Source organism: Pavona decussata, unplaced genomic scaffold (genome assembly GCF_977016875.1).
Source record: "Pavona decussata unplaced genomic scaffold, jaPavDecu1.1 SCAFFOLD_602, whole genome shotgun sequence".
NCBI lineage: Eukaryota > Metazoa > Cnidaria > Anthozoa > Scleractinia > Agariciidae > Pavona > Pavona decussata.
The window spans coordinates 5,693,574-5,711,984 of NW_028145860.1; the positions used below are offsets into that span (position 1 = coordinate 5,693,574).

Sequence of the window (18,411 nt, forward strand, 5' to 3'; positions counted from 1 at the left end):
AGGCATTCCGCGCTAAGGTTTCTGGGATCGTGCTATTCGAATTTTGGCGCGCCTGGTCGAAACTTTTTCAAGATGAACGAGTTTTCATGCTTTTCAGAGAAGTTTCTTCTAAAATGCGAATTGCTCCTTCCTTGATAGTGGGAAATAATCATGACCAATGATTCACCAAGCCGTGTTAAAGCAGATGAAGCCATAGATTTCTTGGTGAAACAAGGTATTTTGATATAGTTTTGCACAGTGACCCTACACTCGTATGCAGCACTGTATGCAGCGATAACAATATGATAACAACAGCTGACACTGGAGATTTCTGTTGTTATTATTTGCAGATTTGTCCTCTTCTAAAGTTCGGATCAGTGTCGAGACTGCTCTTGCAATTGAAAGTATTGAGAGTGTAGCCTACAGTGATGGATTTCAACCCGAACAACTCGTAAATTTGGTCAAGTTAGCGTCCTGTGGAAAATATGGTTAGTTATAGTTTGCAAGCTTGGAAAGATTTCCGTACAGAAAATATTGGGCTGTGCGGAAATCTTTTCAAGTGAATTATTGTTCAGTTGAGTTTGATTGCTGATGTGGGTCTTCCCAAATCTTCTTAAATTTACCAGCTTTTTCAACTGTGATCCTCTCTTATCTGCAACTCTTCTGGACATGTCTTTTCACTGGGGGGTGGGGTTCTCGTTAGTGTTAAGCCATAGCTACCGACCCACATTGTACGAGCTATATAAGCTTACAGTAAGATTTCCACACAGCCCCATATATTAATTATGTAGTCATTTTGTGAGGGTTAGTATGACAGTGGTGCATGTATAATCCCAGGGGGGGTACTCGGGTATATTAGTGACGGGGAGGTGCGAATGAGGCCAAATTTTGAAACCCAAAAAAAGTCCCGTCACGCTAAGGAAAACCCAAAAAAAGTCCAGCAGCCAAAGACGTAACCCAAAAAAAGTCTGATACAAGATGATTGATCGTTAACAAATAAACCGCTATAACTTAATGAGAGTTGTCTTTGTCTTGTCATTTTATTTGCATGATTTAAACTTGTTAGTGAAATCGTTTTGTGTAAAATCAAGAATGGTAGGGCACGATTTTCATCAACCCCAAAAAAGGTCCTCGCCAAAATCTTAAGGGCAAAAAAAGTCCACCAGAAAATTTCAAACCCAAAAAAAGTCCCAAGCCGAGAATTTCAAACCCAAAAAAGGTCTTCGCACGTCCCCGTCACTAATATGTATCCCCGAGTACCCCCCCTGGGTGTATAATAACAGGGCTGTGCAGAAATCTTTCCTGCACAGCCCCATACATACATAATATTATACATTATTATATCTCTCTCAGTTAGTACGCGCGGTGTGATTGGTCAATTTTGCGGGTTGTATTTCACTCTACGGCCCACTAAATTTGAAAGTTTCCTTTCCGGCATGTCTGATTGACCTCAGAGATATAATAAATATCTTACTTACCTTGTTTTCTTTGTCAATACTGTGAGTTGTGGATCCTCGTTTTTTCCATTGATTTATGGCTAGCGCACTTCACGCTTGGGCCATAAATCAATGGAAAAAACTTGGTCCATAATTTACAGTACAGACCTCAAACTCGGTTAAGAAGAGGTATTTCGACACTGTCATACTAACCCTCTTCTAAAAACAGCATGCATGAATAGAGATTGAGTTGCAAAATGTATTCGTAATAATTCTTAAATATGTATGGGGCTGTGTGGAAATCTTGATATTTACTTATTGAGTTTGACTGGATTCAATAATCAAATGTATTGGAAACCACAAAAACGTTGTGAGAGTTTGATTGTGTTCGATTGCAGAACATAACTGAACCCAATCAACCATAATGAAAATCGATCAAAATGTGCCACATATTTCAACAAGATCTGTGTTTGCACAGTCTTTATTTATCATGAATGTTAGTCTTTATTTATCAGTTGTGTTCGTCATATTTCAGCTGATAGTGTCTCAGCACGACTCATCAAGTGCCTCATCCCTCAAAGGTTGGTACCTTCCTCAGCTGTTGTTATAGCTGTCTCCAGGATTTGTACCAACAAACTATCCATTAATGTTAAGGTAAGAAGAATTGCCATGTTGGTCTAATATTTAGAGAATTTGAATTTAGATCAGCAACCCTCTCAAGATGTCTCAAGTAATGGCAGAACTGGATCTAGAAAGTGCTTTGTCAGCTGACTATACTGTACCAAACCCAGGCCAGCCCTTCACCAGCAGTTGAGCCCTGCCGGTGCTGTATTGGCCTCATCAGCCACAAGCATGTTTGCAGTCGACATGGACCTCCCCTTTATAGATCTTTGTTTGTGAAACCAAGCCACGATGATGATGATGATGATGATGATGCCGTAAATATTGTTTCTCAGAGAATATACAAAATACTGCTGCGTGTTTTCTGCTCTAAGGTTTTTTAAATCTTCTGTGTTTCTCCCATTTCTCCCTGTACATGTAACAATCCCTTGTGTAGGTGTGGTAGTATAGTGGTTAGCATTTCAAACATTTAATCGTACTCCCTGTGAGAAGATTGCAGGGTCAGTGGTTTGAGGCTTGGTTGGTCTCTGTGTTGTTTGTTTCCTTTAAGACAAAGACGTTTACAATACTCCAATGTGTCTCTCACATTATTTACATTATAATTAGCTCTTAAACTCTATTGCCCCTCCCCCACCCACCCACATCTTTCATGGGTGACTTAGGGGGGGGGGGGGCCTACACTGTTTGCAACATCTTAAATGGTTGGTTGAGAGAACATTAAAGAACAGACAACAGAACAATGCTCTCAGCCCTAAAAACAGTGCAGCTGCAGGTTATCAGGGTCCAGTAAAAATAGAGCTTTTGAAAGGTGCAGGTCTGCTGGTCACTAAACCTCTCTACATGGCCAAAAATTTTAGTTCCTCTGGTTTCTAATAAAGGAAATACAGTACACTAATATATCTTCAACCATTGATTCGCTTTCAGGATTTGTTGGTTCGATGGATATTAATCATCTTTAACGGAATTGATGATCTGAAAGACGTACACTCCTTGTATGGAATTTTCTTTCTCTTCTTGGAAAGTGATAAATTGGTGAGTGTAGAATAAATTGAGATCTGTGAAGTATTTTTTGCTAACATGAAACTGGTGAATCAGATGCAAAAAACCACTTTGTAGGTATACTAAAGTACCATTTGAATGATAGACAACATGTAGTGTTGCTCCCTGCCATGGGTTATTTGTTCATTTTTTTGTCACCCTCTTAGTAAGTTACCTTACTAAGTGCGCTTTTCATTTGCTGGAACTGGTCAGCCACACCAATCAGTCACTTAATGGAGTGGGTGCCATTTGAAAGGCATTGTTGTATAAAAAAATTTGAATTCACACTTGAACGTTCCGAAAATGGCACCTGTTGTTCTGAAGAAAATTTGAAGGACTAGCATATAACCAGACCTTCAAATTTTATACGCATTCCCTTTACAAACTGCCTGGTGTGGCTGGCTAGTTCTGACGCCCTAAGATGCAAACCTCTATAACTTAAAATTGCTTAAAAGGGGCTTAAAACTGATCTAAAAAACTTTTAAAAGTTTCCCAAATTATCGAACTGTATCTCTGGTCCTTCTTCGGGGGACAATTATCCCGCGAAGAAGGACTAGAGATATGATTCGAAAATTTGGGAAACTTTGTTAAGTTTTTTACTTCAGTTTTAAGCCCCTTTTAAGCAATTTTAATAACTAAAATTCGATCAGTGTTCATAATTATTATGAACACTGATCGCCAAAAGAGCCACTCTATAACTTAGAAATAATTCTTTATGAGTGAATAGGATTAAAATAGCTTTTGCATTTGGTGATTGGCATAAAATTATATTCAAATTACATTGCAATATTTGAATCATTGAAAACAGTGATTTCCATGGTGATATTTAAGCTACAGATAAGTCTAAAGATAAGTGTTTTTAAATTATAATAATTGTTAATATTTGCTTAAACAGTGCCCTCATATCTGTCATATTCTGTATTACTTGACAAGAAAGAAGGATGGTGAGTATCACAAAGAGATCTTTATTTTCCCATACACTTCTCTCACTAAAAAAATTTAAGCAATTTCAAAATTTAATATATGTTTCATATATTCAAATTCATTTTATTCAACCTCACAATATGCCCAACTCCCACTTGGCTAGATAGCTCAGTTGGTAGAGCACTGCACCAGCATCATAGAGGTCAATTGGGTTTGAATCCTGTTCAAGCCTGATTTTTTTCATGATTGATTTTTTGTTGTTGCAACTGCTTAAGTTGCATAAATAACCATATGAGTCTTTCTTCTATTTAATTCTTTCACTGTTGGTAATTTCATATTCACAATAGCATTAGTTTGATTTGATACCTTTTCTGTCATTAAACATTGAACTGAGGTGGCTAATGTTGTAGATAGAAATAATTTATTGGTCTCAGGTTTAACCAGTTTTCAAGCTGTAACAAGTAGTTATTGCAAGTAACAAGTAGAAGTAAGTATTGATTTTTATCTTTTTGTATAGTGCGACATTTCAGGATTAGGAAGCTATTGGATCTACAAAGTCGTCTGGTGAGTATTATCTCAGTATGCGGCCCATTTTTAAATTAACGACTCGTGTCTGTAAACATGGCAATAAAAAGAAGGGTGGTCATTTTGATAGCAAAATGGCAATGAAACAAAATTAGAGTTTCCTACATAAATAACAGGACTACTACTGGAAGAAACATGTTTAAATTCATAAATTAAGAAGCAAATGCATCAAACTCATGCTGTGAACATTCCTTTAGAGTGAAGATAACTATGAAATATCATAGCGGTATATTTAAATATAAATGTTTGCATTTTCTTTCAATTTTTTTATTGTTGGCTTTCATTTGACTGTTATCTTCCACCTCTCTCTTCCCTCTGTATTTTCCTGGGATTTAGCTGTCTCTTCCCAGCCAATTTCAATGTCATTTGGCCATTTAATCCTCTCTGCCTCCTCAATGGTTTCCCTTTCTCTTTATTCCCCCTAGTTCTAATGTCATGTTCTCCCTCTCTCTCCCCACTCTGGCTTTGTCTATGGTTTTCCTCTCTGCCCCTCCCCATCCCTTGCCCCCCCCCCCCCCCTCCCCGTGACACTCTTCTCTCCTTCTCTCATTTTGTACATGTTACTCCCCTCCCACCCCTCCCTGGTTTTCTTCATGGTGCCCCTAATTCTCTTCTTCCAGGTTTTGTCCCAAGTTTTTGCCTCTTTTTTCTGCTTGAATGTGAACAAAGCTTTCAATATAATCAGTTTCCTGTAACAGGTAAATGTGATACAGTTTCTCACTTTTTAATGCTTTGTTGTTCAGGGAATCAAACCTCACTTGACTGGTTTACTCTCCATGTACAAGATACACTGTCCAAACCTTGTTACCATGGCAACATCAGCCTCAAATAAGGTACATATAACTAAATGTGTGAACAACAGACTAATGCAAATGAAAGAAAAATAAAATGTCCGTCATCGTATTGTGTTGTATACATTCAGTTAAGTGCCAAAAAAATTATTTTAACTTTACATGAATTTATCATTGACAAACTAAAGAAAGTTGATGGAAAGACACTTTTTTTCTTGAAAGTGCCATTTGTAATTGTGAGCTAGTTTTTACTATCATTTGCTCCTGTTTTTGTAAGTTGAATTTCAATTGGTATTTGCAGGTATTTTTTGGTCTTACATGTTCTAATCCTGACGGTCCTTACGCTTGTTCAATAACATCTTTGGTTCTTATTAAGTTCGTTGTTTGAAACTTTCTTAGAAATCATGGTTTAAGCAATCAGATACATCTTGGAAAGAGGCAATCAAGAAAGTTCAGGTAATTAATGTCTGTAAAAGATGAAGGTCAAGATATTGATTGAAAGTGACTGAACTGCTTATACAAGCTTTCTTTTCCCTGACCTTTTCTTTCATCAGTGTACTAGTAAATTTAATATCTCAAATTAGCATTTAGTAAATTTAGTTTAACTTAAACTGTATCCGTCTTTCTTTTCATTAGTATGTTTCTTTCTTTGCCACCTGCCTTGATTAGCCGCTGAGGAATTTTCACTATTTGTGGATAGCAGTAATAATTTTCTGATTTAAAATTTACAAAATTTACTTTAAAAGTTGAGGTAGTTAGTTATCCTCCATAGCTGAAGTGCATCAAACTTATGGAAAAATTTCACCAAGAAAGGTTATGTTCTTGTTACAAAAGGTTAAGAGATTAGACAAGTGATCATTTTACACTACACTGCTGTATGACAATATATAATATATATATAATTTTTGTGATATTTGAAATCACCTGGGTCTCCATTCATGGTGAGACGCCCTGTAAAATCTCTAAAGCGGGCCTACTGGGCCCACAGTAACCAATTTCTAGCTAGAATAAACCCCGCAGTTAATTCACCTATTTTGTAAGTAAAACAGTACCTTTTCATCATTTGCAGAACAAATATAATCCACAGACTTCAGTGGATAGCTTCTTCCTTTCAGCACGGCCAAAAGAGAAAGCTCCCGTAAGTACAGTTACTCTGTTTATCACGATCCAGTGACCATGGTTCTTTTTTTATCAGTTAGTTAAACTACCTCTTCCCCTCCCTTTTCCCTTTTTCGTCAGGAAGTGTTGTTTTGGAAATAACGAGAAAACAAAGGAAATCACTACTGTAAAAGAGGTTTGGAAATGTTATGAATTCTCCAAGAATTATTATTATTTAATTATTTGAGAAGCTATATCAAACACTCTTCCTCGGGTTTGATATATTACTTATTATTAAAAACTGAATCATTGCATAATGCAATTCAAGGGATTTGATTGGCTTAGCGGCTATGGTATATGAGCCATTATACCATGTGCGAGAAATAGCGACCATAAATTGCCTTCTGGTTGTTCTTGAAAAGCGAAATCAACAAGATCTACCAATATTTCTTGATTGTTTTTAATAAAACAATTATTCCACCGGCGCTTGCTGGATACGAGATGATTATAGCCAACTCAGTGCTACGCGCTTCGTTGGCTATCAATTATCTCATATCCAGCGTGCGCTCGTGGAATAATTGTTAAATACCTTTTTTCCTCCACAACCTCCTTTTACTTCATCAGACCTTTTAACAAATTAATGGTGGATACATCACTGGTTAGTGTGTAGCGTGTGTTGTGTGTAATGTGAGGGGAGACATTAGAGAAAGAAAAATAATCTAATTCTATTAACCTATGAAATTTTAAATTCCACCAGTTCTGTGTAACCTTTCCGTGAAGCAGCTTTCTGAATACACCATTTTCTACTTACAGTTACCTAAGAGAAGGAAGCGCCATGCAAACAACATTCCCGCAGTGCACACCGCCATGATGCCAGAGAAGAAAATCTCCATTGAACAGCTTTCCTCGTTTAAAGATCTCCTTGCAAGTATTGACAACATTGAGGTATACGAATGCGTCTGCACTCACATTAGCACCTCGCAAACTTGAACTGACTACTCCCACCTAAAGCAGGTCGTTTCCTTTCTCAAGATGTTTCGAGAAAGCTTTTACATCCGCCAGGCCTTTATGGGTCGTCTACATTCATGACCTTTAACACGGTAATTTGAAATTACGATGTAACGAAAAGGCATTGACATTGCTGGAAGATCACCGTAAAAATTAGTAATAAGGCCACGTTTGAGAGTCTTGTCTTAAAAATGGCGAAGATGTAGTTCCGTAAATTCAGAAAATTTTGCAGACGTTTGTATAAAGCCGGGCAAAACATTCATACGGGTATCAAAGCCATCAGTACTTTATAAACACCCTTACTCGTTTCTACAACGCTTTTGAGAGTATAGAGTATATTGCCTCCAGCACTCGGCACATCCCACTTACTTAACTTCCGGCTGTTTTAGAGAGTTTTGGGATGGTTCCTCTGATAGCCATTCCCTGTTTTGCCTCTCACGGGACATGCAGTGCGGTTAGACGTTTCTTCTTTCAGATTGAAATTTGCCAACATCGAGAACTTGGAAAGTTCAAGCAATGGGTAGATTAAGCTTTCCATGTTTGAAAACAAAAAAGAAGCACTTCAAAACTCAGCTGTACAAATGGTCAAGAGATCAGTTGGAAGTTCTTTACAGAAGCTTGAAACTTTGTAGTGTTTTCTTTCGGTCTCACCATGCAACTGACTTTTATTCTGTTCCTTGTGGTTCTTTTTTCACAGTTTCCAAGTCAAGTCGCTTGTGTTCTCAATTCACCCTTCTTACAACATGTTTTGTCCTGTAACCCAGACTTTGTCATGCTTCAGAGGCTGAACTTTTGGCTCAATCATTCTTTGTACGAAGGTAATGTCTATTTCATTTATTTGTTCTCTACTCCTAATACACAAGTATTAAATGAAAATGGTGTATTGTTCAGTAAGTGACACAGGCATACTCGAAAAAAAAAATCCGAGTGCTCCTATCAGGAGTCGAACAGGTCTAAGAACTCGAACCTAAGGTCTTAGGTTCAACTCCTGATAGGAGCACTCGCATTTGTTCCGAGTATGCCTGTGTCACTTACTGAATAATACATCATATTCATTTATTCACCAGGCTTAAAATATTCCATCGCATTTATTCCAAGTATTAAATAGTTACAAAAAATTTAATATTAGCTAAATTACAATTAACTTGAATACAATTCATAATGGGGGGGGGGGGGGGAGGGGCACCTCTAGTAATACTAGGACAGTGGAACCTTGATTTTACGATATGGCAAGGGGACAGCAAAATCATATCGTTAAATCGGGATATCGTTGTAAACGAACTCCCGATTTATAAATAAATGTTGCCGGGACACAGAATGTTGATCGTTAAATCGGGGTTTCATGTACTATGCCCATTATAATAGACCTATAAACTCCTTGTGTGGAATGCAAGCCTTTGGTAACGTAAGCTCGTGCTTAGTGGAACAATGGTGGAGTGCTCAGCGCCTGTCGAACTTTAGATTGGACCTTCGATCGCGAGGAGGGTCCGTGATTCGATACTATGCTGATCTTTGTACTGTCAAACTTTACTCCATATTATTCTCTTTGCCCAGATGTATTTTTTTTTAACACGCTTTATCTAAATACGCAAATACACTTAGGTTGCTTACACTTATATAAATTACTTACACCGTATACAGTATTTGAATTTTACAAAGTACTTTTCTGTTAAGTTAAAAGAGGAAAAAAAGACAACTAAGCAATCGAGAAAAAGAAAAGAAAAGAAGAAAAAAATTATTAAGATGACGAAAGAAGTTAAAACAAAAAAACTACAAAATCGAGCCTCTGCATTAGCTTACATATGTGCCCAGATGTATAATAATATAGAGGACATTACATGGCGGCGCGAGGATATGAATTTTATTTTCGAGTGCTAAACAATATTTTGCGCGAGTGAGTAAACTATTGGGTTTGGCACGAGTGTAATTTTCTTATTATTATATACAAAAAAAAACTTTTTGAACGACGCTCTGTAGACTGGTTTGAGGAGAGTGCTAAAAACTGTGTTGCGATCACCGTGGAAAACTTGTGAAGCCGGAAGCTTGTCAGCCGAGTCGTTTGGTTACTTGAGCAAATACAGCTGAACTTTTTAGGGGTAACTCAGACTGACTCACAAAAAACTTGATCAACGTTCCTTCAAGAATAAGTAAAAATTGCCGAGAAAAGACTGTTAGTTGAAACTTATTCGTCTGTAATTAGCCTTAATATTGGAGCAGTGCTTACATTTCTCCAGTTCAAACAATTGTCACTACTCCACTTCAAGGCTAAAATCGCAAAAATGCTGTCTACGTGGGATGTTTTAATTCGTGAGTATTTTTGTATTGTTATAGAGTTCCTAACCGGTTCGACGTCAGACACAGATCCAAGTGGCTTGCTATTGCTACAGCGGTTGAAGCAGTTGACATGTTTCCTTCAGGTTAGTTTGCGTCTACAATGTTTGTGGGTCAGTTGTAGCTGGCTGGGTAGCAGGCGCACGAAACATAGGGCGCGAGAAAGAGTGGGGCCTGCGAGGGAGGGCCTGCTGTTTCATGCGCCTGGGAGGGCCTGCTGTTTCATCCGCCTGGTATGCAGGCTAGTTCAGTTGTGATTCTGTTTTCATGTGACATTTCATCGAGAAAATTGTTGCCGCGGAATGAATTTTACAACTGCATTGTGTTTGTTGCTAGCTTAAACCGCAGCTTGGATACTTATGTTTTCCGACCGTGCACGTACCTTGATGAACGTTAACCGATTCTTTTTTACGCCGGACGTTTGCTTCTTAATTTTTTTCTTTTACAATACCGTGCAAAAAGACAAGACGCAAGATAGCCGATGTTGCATTGATTTTGCGACACATAAGTAACTAGATCACGAAAAATTGGAAAATTGTTCTTTTGACTACCAGGTTGTTTAAAGGACGATTACTCTAAACCAGGATAAAGCATAAACTTTGAAGTCAGAATTTACTAAAACGTTGTTAAAGATTTATTCCTTGGTCTTTTCGGTCCTTCAGTTGGTAATTAGGTAATGTCCAAGTTAAATTTGACGAACTGGAACGTTTGCAAACAAGAGACAAAAGTTTGGCCAATTTTTTCAAGTTGCAATCCATTTCCATCCCAGCCATCCGTAACCAAACATAAATAATATTATAACATAGCGCGCGTGCATCCTAATCTAATTCCTGTTGGCGTCACCATGGTACATTTCTCAACATACGTACGGCCGTGCGTCCATCCGATGACGTGTGCAAGTCAGATGGGGGAAGCATGCACGCGCTGTGTTATTAAAAAACTTTTACAGAGAGACAACACCATAAAAATGTATATTTATAAGAGCTTGAAGTTGAATGAAACGTTAAAGATTAAACCTATATGAGAAACCATTTTCGCCCTTTTTTTTGTACAGAGAATTTTGTAATTAATCGGGAACAAAACCTGTTTTCCAGGAATCATTAACTTTATTTTCACTATGTTATAAAAGAATTGGTTCATGCTTTTAGCTGTGCGTATATCGAGTAATGGATGCACTTGGGAAATTTGGAGAGCATTCAAGAAGCCACGCCTCGAGCAACTCTTACGCTTCTCTCGTGCTCTCCAAACTTCCCGCGTGCATCCATAACTCGATATACGCACGCTAAGCATGAACCAATTCTTAAATATCTCTCAGTTAGTACGCGCGGTGTGATTGGTCAATTTTGCGGGCCGTATTTCACTGTACGGCCCGCTAAACTTCAGCTGGTTTCTTTTCTCGCGCACCCGACTAACCTCATAGATATAATAAATATCTTACCTCGTTTTCTCGGACCGTACTGTAAGTTACGGAACGGAAAAAACTCGCTCCGTAACTTACAATACGGACCTCGAACTCGGTTAGTAAGAGGTGTGTACATTTTCTTTGACATCGGAAGATCTGTTTTGCTCTTTCTCGCCATTTGAATAGAGTAAGTTTCCCAATTGTACAGAAAGAAATCGCACAATTCCTTTCTTTAGGAATCTGTCCCGGCCGTGGAGGCCTTCTTGGTGCGGTACTTATTTACCTGGAATGGACTGGACTTCAGGCCGCTTGTACTGAAACTCATCACTCATCTGAGCTTGTGGCCATTTCAACGTGAGTTGTAATTACGTATAATTGAATGATGGAATTGGAACAGAATTTTGTCTTTGTTGTGCCTTGCTGAGCTTACTGATTAGGTAAGGTCGAACTCAGCTCCGATTCAAAGGCTACAAACCCGAAATAAGGTAAAATATTCTAGGCCTTACCATTCATAACTGAAGTATTGGCCAATCGAAGTTTTCCTGTTCTTGCGCTTAAAACTGGACGCATATTTTCTCGCCCCTGTCGCGACCCTGTCACCGAATACATGTTTTCCCACCTTTGGCACCAGGAATGAGGAATCCGGTGCTTGGCACCGGGCGCACATTTTCCCGCGCTTGGCACCACGCTCACTGTTTCCCGCGCTTGGCACCGGGCGCACATTTTCCCGCGCTTGGCACCACGCTCACTGTTTCCCGCGCTTGGCACCGGGTGCACATTTTCCCGCGCTTGGCACCACGCTCACTGTTTCCCGCGCTTGGCACCGGGCGCACATTTTCCCGCGCTTGGCACCACGCTCACTGTTTCCCGCGCTTGGCACCGGGTGCACATTTTCCCGCGCTTGGCACCACGCTCATTGTTTCCCGCGCTTGACACCAGGGGGACATCAACCCGAGCTCTGAATCGGTGACTTGTCTTCTCGCACTTGGCGCCGGCAGAAAATTTTATATGTCTTATTTACAAAAGTTCTTCTTGTTTCATTTGTAGGTTTGAATGACTTAATTCTTGAGCATCTCAGAAAGCTTTTTTTCTCCTCGCCAGTTTACGTGAAGGTAAGTTAGTAACAGGTTTTTTTTTTGTGGAAGAATGTTGAATAATTCAGGAGCTGAACTTTTCTTTTATCGTAGATATCCGAACTTCAAACTTCGTATTAAGAGCTGTCAAACAAGTTTCTCAAAAGGTGGCATTTGTCAGCTGATAAAACGAAATAAAAACGCCTTATTGTACCTTGCTGCTCTGTGTCTGTTTTGATGATTTGAGGCTTGTGCTTGCGTTTATTCAAAGTTGCCTTTTTTCTACTTCTTGTTTGCCTGTTTTATAATTGCTTTCCAATCCACTTTGACCAGTCTGGTGATAACCTAAGTCACTTATTGATTTTTGTTGCACTGTGGATTTTTGTGTTGATTCATCCGAAAAACACTGGGTTCTAGGTCACGTGTACTCCGAAAGTATCATCTGTTATGCACGTTTTGCGTGCCTATTGTTGATGGACTGATGAATGTTTGGTCAGTAGTGAGTAAGTTGTTCGTTTTTCCTTAGTGTCAAATAATGTACTGCTTCACTGAAATGCTGAGGAACTTTCTGGCTGTTGAGTTACCAAGGCAACAAGAGCTACTTCAGGAGGAGCGAACCAACAGAGCGCGTGACCAAGCCAGGTGAGTGGGGAATTATAAAACGCTTAGCTGTGGAACGTGGTGCAGTGAAGGGGACGCCGCTTGTCAACAGGTCCCGTAATGGGAAAGGAGAAGGGAGAGAAATCAACGAGTGGAACAAGTGGTAGGAGGCCTGGGAGAGCAGGAGAGAAGGCGGCGAAGGAGGGACGGTGTAGACTTGCCCCAAGTCTCCTTTTTTTTCAGAGAATGCTTTTGGGAAAAGCGACAGATTCGCGAAAGAAAGTGTAGAGACGGTGGTGTCAGTGACGTTTGTTGCAGTATGAGGTGAAGCACGGGAAGAGAGAATAATGTGAGGAAATAAAACTTCACTGAGTTGCAAACAACAGGATGTAGCAGCAATTTTTTACCTAATCTCCATCTGCGTCTGTAGTAATCAAGTGTTTTACTGATGTCTTCGTTAGTGGGTGTTATGCACGGTCGTTGTCTGCGTTGTGTCTTAGTGGGCGGCTTAACCGCGTATATGCGGGTATTGTATCGTATAGAGGACCTTATTTCCGTAGAGCCAGCAGACAGGAAAATGGAAGATGGATGAGGTTTCACCCGAAACATGTTTACTCTAAAAAAGTCGTAACCTTCATAAAAATATAGCAACTTGTGAGTTATCTGCTGCTGTTTTATCCTTACAGCGTGTCGTTGTTTGTTGAAGATGAAGTGGAGCCGTTTGACCCGCTCAAGACCGTCTATGACTTTATTCAATTTGTGGACAGGATTTGTGTTGTGGGGCTACAGGTAAGTGATCTGACAAACGGGAAAGACATGAAGTTAATGCCATCATCAAAAGTTGGGCGTTTTTTCCGATGACTGTAGGAAAGCAACGCTTTAAAAGGTGGCTGCCACCGGTTTCCAGCGCTTAAACTTTGACGGATCAATACTACAACTCTTTATCAGTTAATAAAACAAGAATGGTATCAACCAAATGTCTAATGATTGGTGAACAAGTTATAGTTATGTTTTCGATTTATTAAATCGAAATAATGATCATAGCTTGTTTACTAATGCTTAGACATTTGTTTGATACCATTATTAAAGTATTCACCGATAAAGAGTGGTAGAAATGATCGATACCTGTAGGGAAGTGCTGGAAACCGTTGTGAACCACCTTAAGTAACCACATCAAGTCAGTCATAACAAATCCAAGTGAAGCAATGAACAAATCAAACTTGGAAGCGCCCTTGTTCGCTTTGCTCTAGTATTTAAATCAGACGAAGAGAATAAATGAAAATTAGAAATAAAATTGAGACAAAATATAGACAATAAGCATGTGCGGTTCTTGTTATTACTAACAAGCTGTCAGTAACGGTAAGATACGTTTTAGTGTAATATAAATCTAGGAATAAAACGTTATTCGTTTTTATCGTTTATTTTCACTTGCCTATGGAATTCAAAAAAGCTCATATATTCTTTATTTAAAGATTTTATTTACTTCATGTATCTTTTTATTTATTTATTTGTTCGTCTATTTTGTTTGTTTATTTTCTGTACTTATTTTGTTGATTTGTTTTCTTTTGTTTGTTTATTGGTCTTTTTTTGTTGTGACAGGTCGAAGAAGACCACATCCTTTTACAACACTGGGTTTTGAACTTTTTTGAACTGGTGAGTTTAGGCCATCAATTCTTTGAACAAGCTTAGGAAAAAGGGTCACGCGTGCGAATCAAAACCCACATCATATGAAAGTTCTTTCTGGACTCCAAAAGTCCAAGGCATACAGTGACGATGCATTGCAGTGGTGAGAATGCTTTTTGTCCAGCAAGGCAATGGCACTCGGGTTTGTTACCTACCGGCTGGCATGCTCCTTGTTGGCCGAGATGTCACGTTCCTCAAGGGTTCCATCCGAGCATTTCATCTTCTCTATCTACACAAAACCAAGCTTTTTAACTTTTCAATTCGACCACAGGTTTATTCCTGCATGACTTTTCCTTACCCTTGTAAAACAAATGAATCACATTGTTTGAATATTGCGGGTTTTTTTTAATTTTCACCTTGTAGGTGTCAACTTCCCATCAGCAGTTCTCCCTTCCATTTGTTCAGATTCCTTCATCGGGAATTATCTACAGAATGCTGTTTGCAAATAACTCAATGGCTGTCTCAAGATTATGTCAAATCATTGTCAAGTAAGGAACTATAGTTCAAGAAATGTGATGTGATGGAATGATGATTGATCAGTAATGAATCATTTTTTATTTTTTTTTAACTTAGGTACAAGAAGGAGTTTGAATCTCTCAAAATATCACAGGGAGAGACACAGGTAAAACGCATATTCAGGTGTTTCATTAGAAACGGCAACCGGCAAAAATCGCCGCCTACTATGCTTACCGTCGCCTACTTTGTCCGTATTTTCACTCAAATTATTAAAAAAAATTTCAACAGGTCACCGCCTACTTTAGTTAGCTCAGAAGGCTATTTCAAAACTTATTGAAACCCCTGCATATTTATCTATTTGCTTAGATACTGTTGCCATAATACGCTGTGGTGCTTCTTGTTGTAGTCCACTACTTGAGTCCACTTAAACCCTCAAGACTCTCAGTAGTCTCTCATTTCCCTCAGGAATGTTAGAAGGTGTAAAATAGAGGAGGGCGCTGCGGCGTGAAAATTTCCCTAACCCCCAGTACACGAAAACATGCGCCTCAGAGTCCAAACGTTCTCCCAAACTGGCAGAACTGCACATATCAACTAGAGTTCAACCTCTGACGCTTCTTGGCGGTTTTCCCGGAAGGTCGGCTATGAAACTGATTGCATTATGAAAACATGAATTTTCTTGTAAACAGGTGACTCCTGTGGCATTTCCTGATGGATTTCAAAGCATACAGAGGTTTAACCAGTACATTCTGGATGTCTGTGATAGCCTGTGGAGAAACAAAGCTTTCATTGACAGAGATAAATCGTTTTGTTTTAGCATGCCAAGGTCAGTGGTGTTTATTGTACCTTGGAACGCTTTTCAATTGAGTGTCGTATAACCAAAACCGAAGTAATTACTCTGACCAATCACGACAAACGTAAACAGCGCAATGAACCAATCAGAATTCGAAGCAAATGTACGTAACCGGCGTAAAGCGCGGGAAAACGCGTCCGAGCAACGCACGATTGGTTTTGGTTTTGTTTCTCATTGGTTGAGAAAGTGGCGCGAGTTTTGCTAACCAATCAGAACATAATAAAGCAAAACCAAACTTTCGAGACTCAATTGAAAACCGCTCTATTAATACTAAATTACATAAAAAAAGGATTCATTCTCTTTCAGCTATCTGTACCCATGGTTGTACGTACGTCGTTATTTATATGGTTAAACGGGTTACTCGTGTGGCTTACATTATTTTGTCTGTTTATATTTCCAGCTCTGTGACCGACTCACTTTCTGTCCGTCATATGAACGAGTTGTTTTCAATCCACCATCACATATCTTTGGTTGGGGAAGCCTGGAGATTTCTTCATCAGGTTAGAGTGTCATGCGATAATCAACGAAACCTAATTGACTCTTCATTAACAGAACACCGGCTCAGCAAGTTATTTTGACTGCTTGCAGTATGTTTCTCTCTCGAAATTTCTGTTGTGTCTTGAAGAGACCACGGGACGAGAAAGCTTTTGTGATCCGATCACGGCGCGCTAAGCTGGTTTAATACTCGGCTAACGCAAAGAGAAAAGGGCAACTGTCAGCAGTCTGCAAGTTATTTCGCATACTTTTCAAGCTACCCAACGCGTTTCCTTATCTTTTTGTCTCGATTTTTTTCGTCCTTGGAAACTGAAATTTTACCTCTGATCGTCCATCTATCACTTGCTCTTGATTGGCAAGATGGCGGACAAAATCGGTTGACTACCTTGTGCTTGTGTCGCTCCTTTTGTCACTAGTAAAAACTGCAACAAAAGCATAAGTATAAGCACAAGAAGAACGAACGTGTTCATTCTTCTTGTGTTTATGGACCTTATGCTTTTGCCGCAAGGTGTTCTCACTACCTTGTGAAAAGTTGAGGCCTACCCAAAATGCACCAGGACAGAGCGTTTTTCGCGCCAAATTTGTCACATGCTACAGTAGCTTCATGCGCTTCTTTGTTGACTGCCCTTTGCTGAAGAGGTGAGCTCACTGGGAACAGCAGTGGGACTCAAACTAAGCAAAGCTAGGGAGAGGCCGCTTACCTAGTCTCTACACAACTGTTTCATTTGAGTTGCACTGCTAGAGTATGACGTCTTATTGTGTATTTTGTTTGTAGACTCAGCCTGAGGGAATGAAGCTCACCCCAAGTTTAATTAAGGTAATTCTATAACTTGTTCACTCGAAAACGAGCTGAAACTAATCATGAACGTGAAAGGAAGATGAGTCGTCGGTTGTTAGTTAGTCTCCCTCGCAGCCATTCTGTGTCTCGTCACGCAACGCTCCCCGTGGGGAGGAGCGTTGCGTGACGAGACACAACTGCTGCGAGGGAGACTAATCGTAGCGTTGCGTGAACGTTTCTTACTCATGCTGGCTGATGAGGAAGGATACGTATCCACAGTTTTAGAAAACATTTCGACAAGCAACAACAAAATCCCCGTGGCATAGTCCTTTTCAATATGTTTTTCTAGATTTTTCTCATTTTTTTAATTTTTTGCTCTTTTCCACAGGGTCGCTCAAGGCGAGCTTACCTGGAATACTTGAAGCAGAGAAATCTCGGTGGTATCCTCGTGTTCTTGGATACCTTCATCAGACCCCGATCGTAAGATCGATTTGGGATCGCAATGGCTCGGGATCACCGAGGATACCCGATGGAAGATGACTTTAAGAGGTTTATCCCCCTTACACAAGAAAACGACTTTAAGGTTTAGTTTAATCAACTTTAAGTCGAACGGTTTTTATCAAGGCGTCATATGTCTATGTATAGACGTTAAATAAGGAACTCATCGATTCGCGAGGATTACGCGAAATAACCGAATGTAGGTGTCACCCGTGGCCTGTGAACTCCGGGCCATCACAAGCTAAACCACAAACATTGACCCTGGATAAAAGTCATTTCTATTCACAGGTTTTTCTAAATAGATACTATTTTGCTAGAGATTTTTTCTGATGATTTACTGTGTTATACTGTAAATCCAAAACCATGGTAACCAACATTTGGCTAATCCAAAGAAATATTCTTGGACCAATCAGAACTCGACGTACAACGTAGGCATGGTGCCAAGCGCGGGAAAGCACGGGCAAGGCAAATCAGGTTTAGTTTTTGCCGGTCTTGTTCCCGATTGGTCCAAAAACAGGATGCTCTTCTCATTGGTCAGACGAACCGACCGAGTTACTTTGTAAATAACATAGTTAGCCAGTCAATGGGCTCGAAAACCGCTTTTCTTATATCATTAATCAATATAAATGGGTTAGAAAACTGCAACAAAATGAAATACAAATCTTTCATGGATCAAGGCACAATTTATCCTGTAGATACACTGTTCTAACTGTAAGTGTTCAAGCGTCATTAAATCAAAAGTAAGGAAGCTTCAGAGAGATCAGT

The 18,411-nt window shown here is 39.4% G+C and overlaps 1 protein-coding gene across 1 annotated transcript; it reads left to right on the plus strand.

Moving 5' to 3' along the window:
* The first annotated feature begins 8 nt into the window (after nucleotides 1-8).
* On the plus strand, nucleotides 9-18,400 carry LOC146449637 (centromere protein I-like). The gene is made up of 23 exons (XM_085101863.1): nucleotides 9-214; nucleotides 330-467; nucleotides 1,951-2,069; nucleotides 2,961-3,068; nucleotides 3,970-4,018; nucleotides 4,516-4,562; nucleotides 5,327-5,416; nucleotides 5,774-5,830; nucleotides 6,444-6,512; nucleotides 7,286-7,417; nucleotides 8,178-8,298; nucleotides 9,812-9,897; nucleotides 11,450-11,567; nucleotides 12,261-12,325; nucleotides 12,813-12,928; nucleotides 13,573-13,675; nucleotides 14,486-14,539; nucleotides 14,933-15,057; nucleotides 15,143-15,191; nucleotides 15,712-15,848; nucleotides 16,276-16,375; nucleotides 17,146-17,187; nucleotides 17,537-18,400. Exons 1-23 carry the CDS (start codon nucleotides 151-153, stop codon nucleotides 17,630-17,632), a joined length of 2,085 nt encoding a protein of 694 aa, XP_084957989.1. The 5' UTR covers nucleotides 9-150; the 3' UTR covers nucleotides 17,633-18,400.
* Nucleotides 18,401-18,411: the final 11 nt, after the last annotated feature.